This window comes from Tursiops truncatus, chromosome 10 (genome assembly GCF_011762595.2).
Source record: "Tursiops truncatus isolate mTurTru1 chromosome 10, mTurTru1.mat.Y, whole genome shotgun sequence".
Taxonomy (NCBI): domain Eukaryota; kingdom Metazoa; phylum Chordata; class Mammalia; order Artiodactyla; family Delphinidae; genus Tursiops; species Tursiops truncatus.
This window is the reverse complement of record NC_047043.1, coordinates 19568977-19586571: the sequence shown is the minus strand read 5'-3', so window position 1 is coordinate 19586571 and position 17595 is coordinate 19568977. Positions and strand designations below refer to the sequence as shown.

The 17595-nt window shown below is 42.4% G+C and overlaps 1 protein-coding gene across 3 annotated transcripts in view; it reads left to right on the top strand.

Annotated features, from left to right (window-relative positions):
- KIAA0319 (KIAA0319 ortholog) overlaps positions 1-17595 on the top strand; it is a 78463-nt gene that overhangs the window by 30302 nt on the left and 30566 nt on the right. For 2 of the 3 annotated variants that reach the window (XM_073810404.1, XM_033863892.2), the window contains 7 exons: positions 5206-5948; positions 8878-9070; positions 11670-11768; positions 13196-13293; positions 14178-14265; positions 15227-15319; positions 16610-16742. In XM_073810404.1, the coding sequence (XP_073666505.1) occupies positions 5286-5948; positions 8878-9070; positions 11670-11768; positions 13196-13293; positions 14178-14265; positions 15227-15319; positions 16610-16742 (1367 nt within the window). In that variant the 5' untranslated portion in view covers positions 5206-5285. Of the gene's footprint in view, positions 1-3195; positions 5949-8877; positions 9071-11669; positions 11769-13195; positions 13294-14177; positions 14266-15226; positions 15320-16609; positions 16743-17595 lie in introns of those variants that run through there. The other variant, XM_033863891.2, reaches the window with a different exon arrangement.

The following is a 17595-nucleotide window of genomic DNA, read 5'->3' as shown; positions in this document are numbered from 1 at the left end:
TTATTTTCATATAGTCTGTTTGCTTCTTGTCGACACACCATGGCGTAAAATCATTGGTGAGCATCAATTCTGATGATTCATGCCCCAACTAGGCCAGCCAAGCCAGCTGAGCCCCTTTGAACTTACCAAAGATTGAGGATGGAGATATGGCCAGGGAAACTGGTTTTATATCCGGGGTTTGTCCAAGTATGGTAAAACCAGGCCGAGGCTTCCCTGAGAGTGACCCTGGTTAAAATGTGGTTTCCTGGGCCCCATCCAGACCTACTGAATCAGAACTTCTAGTGGGTGTGAGTCAGGAGTCTGAAGCATCTAAATTTTTATAAGCACAGTTTTAGATCATACAAGGGCCACTTCAGGAAATACTACCATCGGGAAAGCCCTATCGTTTCCTGAAGTTTACTCTCCCCGCGCCATCCGTCCGTCTTATTAAATTCACCACTGCTTAGTATGCAAGGCAAGATGTTCCTTTATTCCATACTCAGTGTACTCTTTACTCTGGAGAATGCTGTCGTTAATGTTTGAGCCCTCTTTTCTCTCTCTCTCTCTCAAATCCCCACTTTTTCACTGCTTTTCGTCTTTTTCTTATGAGGTGTTTTTCATTAATTCAAAGTTCCTGAGTTACTGAGCCCAAATAAATGTGATTTAGGGTTTGTCTGTCTTTTCTCTCTATCCTCTTTACCTTTGATAAGATGCTAACCGATGATTTTATTGATCTGTCAACAATCATGGAGTGCCCACTGTGTTCATGGATTGGGCTGCCAACTTGTAGAGGGGACAAACATGTGAGTGTTTCCGGTCTCTTCAAGAACGTTCTTGAGTGAGTCTAATAGATTCTAAAGTAATTATGGCAACTTGGCCCAAAGGGAGAATGGTTTAGTTGTTGCGAAACCCACCTTTTCAAACTTCTTTCTTTAGCGTTCAGATCTCTGCTTAAGGTATGTATATCTAAACAGCCCATTCAGGTGATTTTTTGCAGAACAAAATGATGATCTGTCCCAGAGGTATGGGGTTGGCCAAAAAGTTCCTTTGGGTTTTAAGTAAAAATAAAAGACACATTTTTCATTTTCACCAAGAACTTTATTGAACAACGTATTCACCATTTTTTTTTTTTGGATTCACCATTTTGTTCCACTACCTTTTGCCATTTTTCAGGCAACTTCATAATTCTGTCTTCCCAAAACTTTTTATTTTTTTGAGCAAAGAACTGTTCCAGGTACCTTTTACAGTCTTCCAGGGAATTCAAATTTTTTCTGTTAAGAGAATTTTGTAAAGAATGAAATAAATGGAAATCTGAAGTTGCAATGTCTGGTGAATATGGTGGATGAATCAGAACTTCCCAGGTAAGCTGTAACAGTTTTTTCCTGGTCATCCAAGAAACATGCGGTCTTGTGTTACCCTCATGGAAGATTATGCGTTTTCTGTTGACTAATTCCAGACTCTTTCATGGAGTGCTGCTTTCAATTGGTCTAATTGGGAGCAGTACTTGTTGGAATTAATCGTTTGGTTTTCCGGAAGGAGCGCATAATAGAGGACTACCTTTCAATCCCACCATATACACAACATCATCTACTTTGGATGAAGACTGGCCTTTGGTGGGGTTGGCGGTGATTCATTTCTCTTGCCCCATGATATCTTCTGTTCCACATTATTGTACAGCATCCACTTCTTATCGTCCGTCACAATTTGTTTTAAAAATGGAACGTTTTCATTACGTTTCAGTAGAGAATCACGTGCAGAAATACGGTCAAGAAGGTTTCTTTCACTTAACTTCTGTGGAACCCAAACATCAAAGCAATGATCATAACCAAGCTGGTACAAATGATTTTCAGCACTTGATTTGGATATTTTGAGTATGTCGGCTATGTCCCGTGTGATATAACATGGATTGTTCTCAATTAATGTCTTAATTTGATTCCTATCAACTTCAACTGGTCTGCTGGACCACGGAGCCTTGTTCAGTGAGAAATCTCCAGCACGAAACTTCGCAAACCACTTTTGACATGCTCGATCAGTCACAGCACCTTCTCCATACACTGCACCAATCTTCTTTTGTGTTTCAGTTGCATTTTTACCTTTCTTGAAATAATAAAGCAAAAACGTTGCTTTTTTTCTTCCATCTTCAATATTAAAATGGCTACACAGAAATTCACCAATTTTGATAAGGTTTTTTAAAATGCACGCTGACAGGACAGCTGTCACCACTGAATCTAACAAAATTGTTTCCAATGAAGTTAAAGACAACTAAGCGCTACTACAGCCATCTTATGGCAAAAAACCAAACGAACTTTTTGGCCAACCCAGTAAATGGCGATCTCCACCTTCAACCTGATGGAAACCTGCTTTAAGCCCTGTGTTGAAGGTTCCTGCCATGCTTCTTACCCACGTGTAACAATGAGCTTATTCCAGGATCACAGCCTTTTCCCTGTATAATGGTTTCTGTGACACAGGTTTTTTTTTTTTTTTTTTTTTTTTTTGCGGTACGCGGGCCTCTCACTGTTGTGGCCTCTCCCGTTGCGGAGCACAGGCTCCAGACGCGCAGGCTCAGCGGCCATGGCTCACGGGCCCAGCCGCTCCGCGGCATGTGGGATCTTCCCAGACCGGAGCACGAACCCGTGTCCTCTGCATCGGCAGGCGGACTCTCAACCACTGCGCCACCAAGGAAGCCCTGTGACACAGTTTTATAAATTCGCTTTTAAGCTTCTGGTGGCCAGAGCCAGAAATGAAACATGATAGTTCTTATGAATCATATTGCCCAAAAGGAGAGGACCCAACAGTTGTTCAAGGGAAATAAAATATATCCTACCATTTGTGTTTGAAAGAAATTTCTAGTTTGAGTCTTCAGTTAAAGGCCCCTTCATTTAAAGGAATGTAGTGATATCTTTACAAATAAGGACACTTTTTGAGGGTAGAACTGGAAGTTGGAGATTACCTGCCTATTTTATACGCTTCATCGTCTCTTGACCTTAATTAGAAATGCTATTTTGTTATGTTCAGCAGAATTATTTTTTTTTCCTCCTCTCCATATCTGAGACTAAGCTTTTCTTTAGAAAATAGAAGGCTAAAACTATTAAGGTGATTTTTTTACAAAGTAGATTTGGGGCTTCCCTGGTGGCGCAGTGGTTGAGAATCTGCCTGCTAATGCAGGGAACACGGGTTCGAGCCCTGGTCCGGGAAGATCCCACATGCCACAGAGCAACTAGGCCCGTGAGCCACAACTACTGAGCCTGCGCGTCTGGAACCTGTGCTCCGCAACAAGAGAGGCCGCGATAGTGAGAGGCCCGCGCACCGCAATGAAGAGTGGCCCCTGCTTGCTACAACTAGAGAAAGCCCTCACACAGAAACGAAGACCCAACACAGCAAAAATAAATAAATTAATTAATAAACTCCTACCCCCAATATCTTCTTAAAAAAAAAAAGTAGATTTGGTTTGAGAAAATGTCATTTCAATTGAATTAAAGTGGTTTGTTGCTAGCTTATTCATTGGGAAAGATGTATATTTATTATATCTAATTCTTATTGAATTGGACCAATTAGACTTTCCTGTAGAGCCAGTGTTAGTCATTGAATGATTCTGAAAAATTTATAACAATGATGATATGTATACAGGTAAAAAAAAATAAGATGATTCTTATACTGTATTTAACCATTTCTCTTACCTCCAGTTAGAAGTGATCTCTGACTGTCATTATGAAAAATGTAACAGTTATTAAGAGAATGATCAGTGATGAGCCCTCACTAGAAAAGAAATCCTTTGCTGTTCTGAGTTCTGCAGCAGAACAGTGCTCATCAAACTATATGTGCCGAGGGACCAATTCGTTTTTATTTCCAATCTACCACCCACAGATTCTTTGGTAAAAAAATCAACACACAATTTCTACTGAAAGAAAAATGCACAGGGTAAAAGTTGTGGGTTTCAGTTTTATTCAGGGACCTTCCTGAAGACTATAGCCCAGGAAACAGTCTCTCGGTAGCTCTAAGGGAACTATTCTGAAGAGACAGGAGGAGAAGCCCATATATATATGATTTGGGGCTAGAGAATTCGTGCAGTCAAACACAAGCTGTAACAGTTTTTTCCTGGTCATCCAAGAAACATGCGGTCTTGTGTTACCCTCATGGAAGATTATGCGTTTTCTGTTGACTAATTCCAGACTCTTTCATGGAGTGCTGCTTTCAATTGGTCTAATTGGGAGCAGTACTTGTTGGAATTAATCGTTTGGTTTTCCGGAAGGAGCTCATAATAGAGAACTTAGTAAACGATTAAGTAAACGATTTAGTAAACGATTACTGCTAGTCACAAGGAACAGATATCTCAGCTGATGATTTTAGTGCTTTTCTATGTAAGGGAAGATACAAGAATCTGGGCTCATTAAAATTCTTCCTAAGATATGCATCTAAGTATCTACGGGGCCTGTTTGTCCAAAGCACAGAGCGCCTTATCCTGTTTCTCATCCTGAATTCATTTCTGGGTGCACTGTCAGTGACTGCAGTGGGTAATGACTTTATCCTTGTAGAACTGGGTGGTGGGCAGCATTCTTTGTTTTACAAAATAAACAAAAAAGCAGGAAAGTGATTTTTGTCCTTGGAAGTCAGGGAATGACAAATTGCTGCAGAGCTTTCTAAAAGCCCCAGTTGCCCTTATTCTTTATGGACTGGTCACAGTGTTTGTGGCCTGCAGGTCACACTTACGTAGCACCGCTCTCCTGCCTGCTGTATTTGCCAACTGGCACCATTTGTAGTTCATGGTTTAGAATGTGCTTAAAGCTAGTTGTTATAGACCCGTATTTAGGACAAGTTTTTCTCTCCTTTGATATGTCATCAGAATTGATCTATCATCAGAATAACCTGAGATGTTTAAAAATTCAATTAACAGCATGACATTGTTCCTAAAGCAAACCTTTATAGCTGGGTTTTGGGTGAGGAGCAAAATATTGTAGTGTAAAAGCAAATACGCACGTAGAAAAGAACGCCTCTCTTCGCTGAGTGGAGTAACATCATATAAAGAGAGAGGATGGACGGTTAGATGGACAGGTGGGAGAATCTATGGATGGATGGATGGGGGTGAAAGGATGGGAGGACAGATGTACGGATGGGGCTGTTGATGGATGGGCTCTAAAGCCGTGGACTTTCTATAGGAGATGCTGGTGGTTTATTTGCTTGCCAGAAGTGATATGCCTCGCTTCCTTATTGGAGACCGCGTGTTTGTAGGTTGTGCCTGTACGCAGTGCAGTGAGGGGAGGACGTATTCCAATGCCATCATTTCTCCTAACTTGGAAACTAGCAAAATCATGCCAGTGCCTCAAACCACGCCCGTGGCAGACTGCACATCTGCCTGCTGTGACCTGTACAGCTGTGACCTGGCCTGGTGGTTTGAGGGCCGCTGCTACCTGGTGAGCTGCCCTCACCAGGAGAACTGCGAGCCCAGGAAGATGGGCTCCATCAGGTCTTACCTGACCTTTGTGCTCAGGCCCGCCCAGAGGCCCGCACAGCTGCTGGACTCCGGGGAGCTGATGCTGAACAGGGGTTCCCCGTCAGGAATCTGGGGGGACTCACCTGAGGATATCAGAAAGGACTTGGCCTTCCTGGGCAAAGATCGGGGCCTGGAGGAGATGTCTGAGTACTCACATGGGGAGCTGGAGCAGAGCCTCTTCCGGCCCATTGGCAAGCAGGCGCCCCGAGGGAGCTCCGGGTACACGGATTGGGGCTTGCCGGCCCGTGGCAAGGGAGGTTCCAACTCCCTTGCCGGAGGCAGCCCAGCAACATCGGCGGAGAAGCAGCAGGAGGGCCCAGAGCACCGTGAGCTGAACGAGTCGGCGTGGACCCCGGCCCCGAAACCCTCCCCCGGGGGAAGGTTTTTGCTTCCCTTGGTCACTACTCCACCTTCCGGAAAGGAACTGGAGAAAGAGACTTTTCAGCTCCAGGAGCAATCCAGCAACAGCTCTGGAAAAGAGGTGGGTGTGGCTGGCGTGTGTAGGAGAGGGTGGGAGGGGCTGAGTTCACTTTCAGAGCCCGGCCCCCATTAGGACGCACGTCGCGCGAAGCTTCCTTTTGGGGGCACCTATTAAGGTATCGTCTAAAAAATGACTCTCAGAACCTTCCAAACAAAACATCCTCTTCCTCTGTTGTGCACTCATGACCAGACTGTTTAAAAGAGCAAATATTTCTTCTGCCTTCACAAGTCAGCCGCCTAATGATGATTTAGCGCTTCTCCTTAGAGATGCCTCTACCGGTATCTCAGATGAATGAGGTTTTATAGAAGTTTCTGGAGCCAGCCCATATACACAGCGAGTGTAGCCACAGGCTTTGCAAATCTCTCGTGGTAGGTTTTGTAGGAGCAGAAAAAAATTTTCTCCTTTCCAAGTTTTTTGGTTGGGGTAATAATTAAATTGACGTAAGATAGATTAACAGGAGAAAAACCAATTTACTTTGGTATGTATTGGAGACCCCATAAAAATATGAGAGGAGACCAAAGCAGGAAGGCTTTGTATCTTTTAAACAAAGAAACAATCAGTCTGTGAAGAATTGACAAGCCAAAGAGGATTAGGCTTGGGGTAATAAATTGGTGACAAAGTATCTGTTAAAGATAACTCTCTGAAGCATATTAACATTTTTAAGAGTTTGAGCAAAAATGCGTTCAAATCAGTCAGCATCCAGCATAGCAGGTATAAAGGAGCTCCAAGGAGCTGTACAAAATGAAAAACTTTTTTAGGCAGGAGTGGAAACAAGGAATATAAGGCAAAAAAGTGGGTTGGTTATTACAAGGTTACTTTCTTTTAAGGGGTAGGAGGGGTTTATCAAGCAGATTACCTCAAAATTATTCCTGATTGACTGGTTTAAGATTCCATTTCTGGGAGAGCTGAAACTGTAATTAAGTCTTGGTTTGGGGGCCTAACATAAAGGACTCTATTTGGGGCCTGTTGCTTTAACACGAGGTTTGTTTCTACAGCCTTCTCAGCCCTAAATTTCCCCTCTATGGTGATAAGGATACCTTCTATCCTCCTGGTACAGTGTTTTATTTTCCACGAAAGTACATATTTTCCCCTATAGCCAATTAAATTTTTTTGAGCTGCATTAAGTTGTAGATAATCCTTGAAAAGAAGGGTACCTTTTGCATGGGAGATTTGTCTCTTGCTTTCAGGGGGGACAAAGGAGGGTCAGAGTGTTCTTCTTGCACTGGCTGTTTCTCAAGTACCTTTCATTCAGAATAATCAGCATGCCAAAGTGCTATATTTTAGAGTGACATTCTGACCCGCTACAGTTTCTTCAAGACCCAACAGGTTCTGAGGTTGCTTGAAACTCACCAGTGAAGAATCAGTTGGATAGGAGGAACAAGATACTAAGGAGAGAACATAAGCTGTACAGAACTTTCCATGAAAAACACAGGTGAAAAGAATGGGAACCTTTGGGAGAGCAGACATACCCAGAACAGAGGGAAGGTTCAAGTGCTAACAGCAGAAGGTCAGGGAGATAGAGAAGGAGGCTGCACTGTGGGGAGAGTAGTTGGGAGCTCAGAGACTGCTCATTTGGGAAATACCAGGACAAGGTGAGGATATAGTGAGTGTGTCAATCAGGAGAAGCCGAATGCAGTTGGCAGTAAAGTGACAAAAGGACAGGTCATGGGAGAATTTAGTGTATTTCAAGATACAAGAGAGCAAATCAGAATGTAAAGGGACATAAACCAATTAAGATTTTTTTTTAAAAAAGGAAAATATTATTTAAGATATCAGTGCTTAGGTTAGAATAAGTGAGGAAAGCTGGATTGAATTGACTAGACATTATAATCTCAACCATTAAAACTTGCTAAACATTCTTTTAAGCTGTGAGATTATCAGCTTTTTTCCTGCTTTGATGTATTTTTCGTTTCAAAGTTTTCATATTTTTCTGTCCTTGTACTTATCTTAAACATTCTGAAGACTTTCAATTAAAAAATAAAGTCTCAGGGCTTCCCTGGTGGCGCAGTGGTTGAGAGTCCGCCTGCCGATGCAGGGGACACGGGTTCGTGCCCCGGTCCGCGAAGATCCCACATGCCGCGGAGCGGCTGGGCCCATGAGCCGTGGCCGCTGAGCCTGCGCGTCTGGAGCCTGTGCTCCGCAACGGGAGAGGCCACAATAGTGAGAGGCCCGCATAACGCAAAAAAAATAAAAATAAAAATAAAGTCTCAAAGATCAACGGTGTTCTTTTCCCCCATCCCTGAGTATTAACACATTTTACCTTCTTTTATGTGGCTAAGTGAACTGCAAAAAAGAGTAGCTGTGTTTTCAATAAATACCAGCGCCCCCCTCTAGTTAACATTTGAGTTACAGCTTTGCTTTCCGTGGATCTCACACTCAGCCACCCCTTTGGGTCTCCTGTCTTCTTAGCCTGAGTTTTACTTATCTGGCTCCATACAGGCACTGGCAGTTGGAGCTCAGAAGAGCATTTTATTATCATGTTGTGAGATTTTCCCCCCGGCACATAATATTTAATTTAAAACTTCAAGTTGGATAACCCTATAACCATAATCTTAAATTATAAATTATATACAGTGGATGATATGACTAGAGATCATTTACTCTAGGAACCTGTTCATTGTTGAATTATCTGATTGTCTTCAATTATTGCTACTCTAAGTATTTTCTCTCTTTTTATCTTGAATGTTTTCTGTATGTGTATGTTTGCCTATAATAATTCTCCAACCCAGAGTTGCCTTACATTTTTAGCAGGTAGCAGAGAATATTTAAAAGAGATGGTCTAGAGTTCCAGTGGTTTGCAATGTTAGACATGGTATTTCAAATGCTACTGAGTCTAAGTTTTGAAAAAGTCAATGACATGGTGTTGTCTTGAAGAGTTCGACCTTTGTTTTTCCCCCATAACAACTTACGCTTGTAATTGATCTCCTAGGTCCTAATGCCTTCCCATAATCCTTCTCCAACCAGCCTGGAGTTCAGCCCAGCCACCATGGAGAAAAGCCCAGCTCTCACAGTCACCCCACGGAGCACAGAGCATAGCATTTCAACTCTTCCCGCTAGCACCCTCCCCACTGAGTCTGCCCCATCTCAGCAACCTGTATCTGCTCCTACTGCCCCCAGGACAGGTAATTTAAAAAATATAACTGGAAGAAATGTACTGAAGACACGCTGTAGAATATAGTAGTGACAACTTCGAAAGTTTACTCATTCCCTCCGGGCATGTATTTGAGCATCTATCGTGTGCCAGAAATGATGCTAGGCACTGGGAATAGAAAGATGAATAGATATTGTCTTTTCCCTCCTTGACTCTATAGTCTAGAGGATGAGGCTGACAGACAAATAGATGGTTTGATACAATACAGTAAGTGCTTTGAGAGGCTGCTATGGGAGCAGAAAAGGAGCAGCCCGGCTGACTGGCTCAGAGAGGCCACAGAAGCCTTTCCAGAGGTGGTAATGCTGGGATAGATGAGCCAGCAAAAATGGAGTCAGCATGCTGTTCAGGTCGAGGGAGCGACATGTGTAATAACAATAATGATAATTACATTTACTGAGCACTTACCCAGGGCCAGGCACCACGCTCGGCATTTCCTGCCCATCCTCTCATTCACTGCCTGTGCCAGGGAGCAGAGGGACAAGAGCTCAAGGGGCATTTTGGGAAGAGCTCTAAGGGGTTCAGTATGGCCGACACTGATCATGTAAATGGAGTGGAAATGGCAAGGTCTGAGTCTAGAGTATTTTGAAGGATCCTGTGTTCTGTGCTAAGGAATTTGTGCTTTATTGGATGAGTAGAGAGAATCCCTGAATGATTTGAAGCAGGAAAGTGAAATGATCAGACTGGTATCAAGAAAATAGTATGGGGTTGACCTGAGGCAAGAGGATCCATTAAAAAAACTGTAGTGAGTGGTTGCAGGGATGGAGGGAAGGAACCAGATTCAAGCGATATTAGAAGGGCAGAATCATTAGAACTTGGTAAGTGGTTGAAGGTCACGATGAAGGTAAAAGGACTCTAAGATATATGAACACATGGAACTGAAAACTAGATGAGTGGTTGGGCTGAAGATAAAGGACTAGGTGTCTTCGGTGTAGAGGTGATAGTTGAAGGCCCTCCAGGGAGAGCCACGGGGTGGGCTGGGGAGAGGCCTGAGGGGTGGAACTTTGGAGCCATCATTGTATTAGGAGCTGGGACAGCAGAAGGAGCCTATAGAGCTGACTGAGTGGCTGTGACAGAGAGGTAGAGAAAGAGGAGAGCGTGGACTGAGAGAAGGAGAGAGGAGAGGTTTCCACGTTGGAAGAAGTGATGAAGGGGCTGGGTGTTACAGGAGGATTGAAAAGCTCCCAATGGATTTAATACTAAAGAAGTTACTAGAGACTTTTGTCATGTTTCCTGAGCCTTTCTGTGGGTAATGTACTTTGAGGGTTACCCTCTCTTCTTTGGTTATTTACTTTGTTCCTGAGCTTCAGTAGAGAGAAGGATAATGATGGAAGAGCTGTACAGTATATGGAAAAGGAAAGTGGCCTGGGAATTAGCATCCTTGAGTTCTAGTAGCACCTGTTGCATAGAGTAGTTAGAGGATGAAATGAATGGATAATCTTCAAGTCCTTGGAACAGAGCCTATCAGAGTTCAATCTCGTAGATAAGTGGCTGTTGACAAAAATACAGTTTAAATTAGTCAGATATTGGCGGATCTATTGCTAATGACCCACATAGCCTCAAGCAACTTATATTGCCTCTCCAGGGCTCAATTTCTTTATCTGTCAAATGATGGGTTTGGACCAATATCCCTTTTAGGTCCACAATGGCTGATTTTTCTTGAAAAGAGTCAGTGAAAGTGACAGGGAAGAAGAGCCAGAGACGGCAGCGAAGCGTCTGCAGCTGGTCTAGGAAGGCACTCGAGGGACTGAGTACAGACTGAGAGAAGTAGATTTAAACGAGCCACAACTCCATCTAACATCTCCAAGCAGCTAGGACCTCTAGAGAGCACGCAGCTTTTCTTTAAATCTTTGCTTTTCTCTATGTGATATCTTGACGATCTCAATTGTATTTTACAAAGGGAGACTAATGTCCAGTTGAGTCAAGCCAATTGAACGTATCAGTATAATCCTGGTTATGGAGCAAGGAAACAAGCCTTGTTCCGAATGCTGACTTAGTGACTAAGTGCTTCTGATGAGAGTGGATGTGCTTTTTGCTGCTTGAGTTAAAATAGCCTTTTTATATTGAGGTTGACAGGCTTTTCTCTTGGAAAGTTTCCAAGACCAAGACCATTGCAGTATTTCATGGGGTTCCTATCAGAACTGAGTGGCGTGTGATTAATGCTACAGAAACACTTATGATTACACTCCATCTTTTTAAGACTAAAAATAGCACATACCAGGGGGTCAAGCAAAGCTGGAAGCAAGAGAGAAAATAGACCCAGTCCGCAGTACACTACCTGTTTTCGCGCAACTCCTGTCACCGACACCTTGCTCGGTCGATCTGAAGCGTTTTCTCCACAGTGCCTACTCACGTTGACAGTTTTAAATTTGTGAAATCTACCCTGCAACATAATATAGGGCACAGTTCAGTTACTAGCCAGAGGGAAAAAAGTATCTTAGATAAAATCTCATGAAGAACTATTACAAAAAGATGGGTTATCTTACGGATACTAAAAACAAATCTATCATAGGGCAGTAAGTTAACATCATTGAAGTATATGATGAAATGTACTATTTCTAATTAACTTTTAGTGAAAGAACTCACGGTGTCTGCTGGTGATAACCTAATAATAACTTTGCCGGAAAATGAAGTTGAACTGAAGGCGTCTGTTGTGCCAGCGCCACCTGCAGGTGAGAGTTTGACTTTCCTCTGGGACCCGTAGGGGCCCATTAGCTGGTGTGTCCTTAAGGTGTCTTTACTGGTTATTTACAACTTTGATTCATTTTCACAACATAGTGAATGTCACTCTCGAGTGGATGACAAGGCTTTGATGATCATAAGCTTTAAATTTTATTGAAATAGTTTAAAATGGAGTGAGAGGATAGGAATTAAATACAGAACATTTCCTTTAATTGGTCAGGATAAGAAGTCATACATTTCTGATGATGCAAAGCAGGGTGATATCTTAGAACAGGAGAGGTTTCCATATACCAGCTTTTGACTTGTAATAACCCACAGAGCCTGGGAAAGTTCCACTGTCAGGTGAGGGAGGTAGCACGTGCACAAAGCTTGTTTGCAGATATTGTAGTGGCAACACGTCTCTCAGGTTCTCAGGATCCTCACACCAGTTGTTCAAAAAATGTTTAAAATACTTTCTTCTGCTGATCCGGCACTCTGCTCTTCAGCAAACATTTGACCTATTCCTGTGACCTGTCAAATGCATTCTTTCTTAAAAGTATATTCATTTTTAAGGTGTTTGAATATTTCTAATTCAGGTTAGTTCCTTTATTCATTTTTCCCTATCACACATGGATCAAAATTTAAGCATAGATGTTAATATTTGGCATTTGTCATTTACTCCTTTCAGCTGAGGTAACTCGTGCTTTAACTGTTACTAGAATCACAAGGTGGAAGACAGCTTCATCTTAATATAAAGATATTTAATCTGTTCTTAGGCCTTATATAAACCCCTATGACAGATGGAATGAATTTAAATCTCCTTGCCTTTTATTAAAAGGAGAAAAGTACAGTGGATTATACTATGTTAAAATTTATATGTATAGTCAGGTGTAGTAGTCTGGAAGGAAAGTCATCAAATGCTAACAATGAAATTAGGGCAATTTTTTAAAAACTTTCTATATTTTCTAAATTTTTATAAGTTGTATGTTCTTATAATAATAAAGAAATTTTACATTAAAAAGATATAGAGGGCTTCCCTGGTGGCTCAGTGGTTGGGAGTCCGCCTGCCGATGCCGGGGACGCGGGTTCGTGCCCCGGTCCGGGAAGATCGCACATGCCGCGGAGTGGCTGGGCCCGTGAGCCATGGCCGCTGAGCCTGCACGTCCGGAGCTTGTGCTCCGCGGCAGGGGAGGCCGCAGCAGTGAGAGGCCCGCGTACCGCAAAAAAATATATATATAATTAAAAAAATAAAAATAATAAAAAAATAAAAAGATATAGATACCTTACTGTTCCTTACCTGAATGATAGTTGAAAGTTGAGTGCAGTCTATCTAAATTAATTTCTGCTAGTAGATTGAAGACTGTCATTTTCCTCCCTCTGCCCAGATTACAGTGACTTCTAAGAGTTTATAACTACTCATATTTTTCTTTGCTCTCAGAAACAACCTACAACTATGAATGGAGTTTAATAAGCCACCCTGAATACTACCAAGGTGAAATAAAACAAAGACACACACAAACTCTTAATGTCTCTCAGGTAAGTAACTGGTAACCGGTAGTAACTGACAGCATACCTTAGAATTCAGGTAACACCTGCTTAGCTGTTGAATCTAGAAGTCTCTCTTACGATTAAGATTAAAAGAAGAATATAAATGAATCAAGTTTCAAGCATGTAGGTAGACAGGTAGATTTAAATAAAGGGGTTTGCGGGACCTTTTCTTTATTTGACTTACTTGGCATATCAGCCCAGGGAAGAGAGGCTGGCCCAGGCTGCTACGGGTCTCTGTAGTGAGGTTAAAGCCTGTGTTCCAACTCTTGATCCCTTTGCAGTGTTAGAGACATTCTGGTCATCTCTGATTCTTAGTCAGGCACATTTCTAGGATTGCCAAAATTTCCATTCCAGTTCACATATGGTTTGACTACCAAATATTGCTCCAAGATATAAGCCCTCACAAGAAGAAATGTTCCCTCTTCTTGGCCCATAGATGATTATGTTCTCTTCATTTCTGATACTGCACAGCTACTGATGCAACATGAGTTAGCATCACCCCCATGCCACTGAGCGCTGTTTCTCGAAGTCTGGTACCCAGAGCATTGACAGCTGACCCACCAGTGCTACTTGGTAAAAATGCAAGATTCCCATACACTCAAGTTTGAGAACTGCTGCCCTCGGTTGGTCCATGTCACATATGCCTCTGTAAGCCCCGTGAACATCTGTAACTAAGCTGAAGGCCTTCCTGGGTGATCTTCAGTGTTGCAGAGTATAGGCTTCAGACATGTGGCAGTGTGTCCACAGGTCCCGAGCCCCTTCTCTGTGCTGATTCCAGGAGAACGGCTTCTGGAATATTTAAGGATTTTCTAGGCAGTGGACCCATCCTGTTGCTTGCATGTTTATCAGTATAACTTTTCTTCATCTTGCAGTTGTCAGTAGGAATTTATTCCTTCAAAGTAGCAGTTTCTAGTGAAAATGCCTTTGGAGAGGGATTTGTAAATGTCACCGTTAAGCCAGGTAAGCCTGTGTAAGAGGACAGCCTCCTGTTTATCTCAATTTTTGGTGCCTGAATAACACGGTAATATATTTTTTTAGTTTTACATTAGACTCCATTGTAGAGAGAACATGCAAAGATTATACGGTTTTTTTCTTTCTTCTTTCTGTATAATTCTTAGTACTTGCTTGACACTGCTGTGTAAGGTTGCAAGGTTATTGCTTGCTGTTCTTAGGTGTGGCAATAGCCTCCTCCGTCTGACATTTGCTGCGTTCACCCTTCTACCTCCACTCCCCGTGACTCAGCTTGTCCTTAGGCGAAGGGAGCAACTCAGGGGTCAAGGGAAATGTATGCCATGGGCTTTCAAGCCCCCTGGTCCTTTCAGGCCACCACTAGTCCATAGGTCAGTGCACTGGTGTGAATTAGAAATAGTGGCCCTTTGTCTGGGTGGGCACAGCCCTGGCTCAGTGCATGGAGCATGGGCCTTGAGCCTCTGCCACCCCCTCCTCTGGGCACAAGGGATGTGGGCCAGCTCAGTGCCAACCTCACCTCCAGCCTCTTCCCCAGGGGCTGACAGCTCCCCATTTTGCACATTCTGCCTGGTTATTCTTAGAGCTAAACGTGGTTGGCAGGGGCGGGGCCGGGGGGCGGGGCTTCAAAGAGTCAAGAGCCAGCTAATCGTAGGAGCTGGAACCCTACTCCATTGCTCCTCTCTTGCAGTTGCCGCTCAGGTTCTGTGACCAACCCCTTGCTTGTTATTACATGTGTTCATTGAGCCTGGGCTTTCATACAAAAATCTAAACCTGCAGACGTGCTCCTAAAGTGTATAGGGGGGTTCCAAAACATTACAAGTACTTTCCATAGTTGAGGCCTGCAGGATAAACACCTTCCGGACAGGATATTTATAACCAGTTTTTGAAAATCAGATGGTTTATTTGGGTGGTGACAACTTGGGCTCAGCCCGTGTCCTTTTTTCTGTCACAGCCAGAAGAGTCAACCTGCCTCCCGTGGCAGTTGTTTCTCCCGAGAGACAGGAGCTCACTCTACCTCTGACGTCGGCCCTCATCGATGGCAGCCGTGGGTATCCAGCCATACTTCAGGGGGTTTTGCCCTCTGCACTATGAGACGTAATGGGAGGTCTCTATTGAGGCTGTGAGGACTTATGGGCTAACTCACCAATAGATGAGCATCTATCTGTATCTTCAAGTCCTTCAGCTCCTTTAGCACAACTTCTCTGTCTTAGGCTGAATTTCCCTTCAGTTATGTCTCATTTGTCTATGAAAAAATTCTTTAGGGTCTAGCTATTTGATCGGAATTAAAGCAGTTATTAAAGAATCTCCTTTCGATGTAGTATATGTGATGAGCAGTTAGAAATCACTTTTAAAAAAAAATTATTATCTATTTTATCTATTTTTTTTGGCTGCGTTGGGTCTTTGTTGCTGCGCACAGGCTTTCTCTAGTTACGGCGAGCGGGGGCTACTCTTTGTTGCAGTGCACAGGCTTCTCATTGTGGTGGCTTCTCTTGTTGTGGAGCCCGGGCTCCAGGCACGCAGCCTTCAGTAGTTGTGGCACGAGGGCTCAGTAGTTGTGGCTCACGGGCTTAGTTGCTCTGCGGCATGTGGGATCTTCCTGGACCATGTCCCCTGCACTGGCAGGTGGATTCTTAACCACTGCACCACCAGGAAAGTCCCTAAAGCCTGTTTTAAATGAAAATATTTACATGAGAAAATACATTACATTTTGATTCCTCTAATTCAGTGCGATTTAGTCACAGGAAACTGTTCAGGATTATTAATCTGTTGCATGAACTTTTCTTTCCTTAAATGAATTAGATGAAACTGGCTCCCTTCCAGGTCTAAACTTCTGTGATTCTACTTAGTACATTTTGTTTGCTGTCTTTTAAAGTAGAAATAGGAGGTTTTCATGTAGGATACTACCTTTATCTGGATTTACACTTAATGATTAGGGTAGTAAAAGGTGTTTTGTAATTATATAAAAGCATCTCAATTCTTTATGAATCTGTCAGTTCAGATACCTATTTGAATTATCAGTAAGATATCGTGTGCTGTAGTTGAAGTGAGTTTAAAAAAAAAGCAGCAGTGTCTGTCACTTTGCTTTTTAAATTCACAACTGAGTCGAAACACCCTCACTCAAATCTGGTGGAAACCCAGAAGAAAAATCATGATGATAATTTAGAAAGAAGAAGTAATCCTCCTTCTAACACATACTATATGGCCATTGAAATCTGTGCAATTATATAATTTCATATAAAATCAAATGTAAACCCCAATAATGTAAATTACAAAATTTATGTTTTAATATTCTTGTGTTTAATTCTAGTTTTCATTTATTTGTCAATCTTTCTAGACAGTACAGATGATACTAAAATAGTGAGTTATCACTGGGAAGAAGTTAATGGGCCCTTCCAAGAGGAGAAGACCTCAGCTGATACCCCCGTCTTACATCTGTCTAACCTTATTCCTGGAAACTATACTTTCAGGCAAGTGGGTTCGCTTTCCAGCACTGATAACTTGACTAGTTCTGATAGATGCCGATAGAACATTGTGCTGCTTTTCATTTTGATCAGGAGGCGGCAGATTTGGTTTCCTCTGGGGTTTTGGTTGTCAGCCACTTTGCACTCTGATACCATCATCAATAATATAAATTACAAGTGTGTATTTATTGGAAACCTTTGGATTTTGTTGTCAGGAATAGTATGGGATGGCATCTATTTTGCTGTGTTGAGATACGTGAAAGAAAGTTTCTCTCTTTAGAGTGAAAGTGAGGCAGATTTATAGGATTTACATGTTTCTTTATCTTTTTACAACTTTTAAAGGTATAACTGAAATGTAATAAACTGAACATATTTAAGGTATAAAATTTGATGAGTTTTGACATTTGCATACACCTGTCAGACCATTGTCACATTCAAGATAATAAACATTTCCATCATCCCCAAAAGTTTTCTCATGCCCCTTTGCAATCCAAACCTCTCTCTATTCCTGTCCTTGGGCAACCACTGACCTGCTTTCCCCCACTTTAAATTATCTTGCACTTCCTAGAATTTCACATAAATGGAATTGTACAGTAGGTGCTCCTTTTTGCCTGGCTTCTTTCACTCAGCAAATGATTTTTGAGATTCATTCATGGTGTTGTCTCTATTGATAGTGTGTTCCTTTTTGTTGCTGAGCACTTTTCCAGTGTATGGATATACCACAATTTATCCTTTCATCTAGTATGGACATTGGGTTGTTTACAACTTTGAACTATTACAAATAAAGCTGCCATGAACATTTGTGTACAAGTCTGTGTGGACATGTATTTTCATTTCTGTGGAGTAAATACCCAAGAGT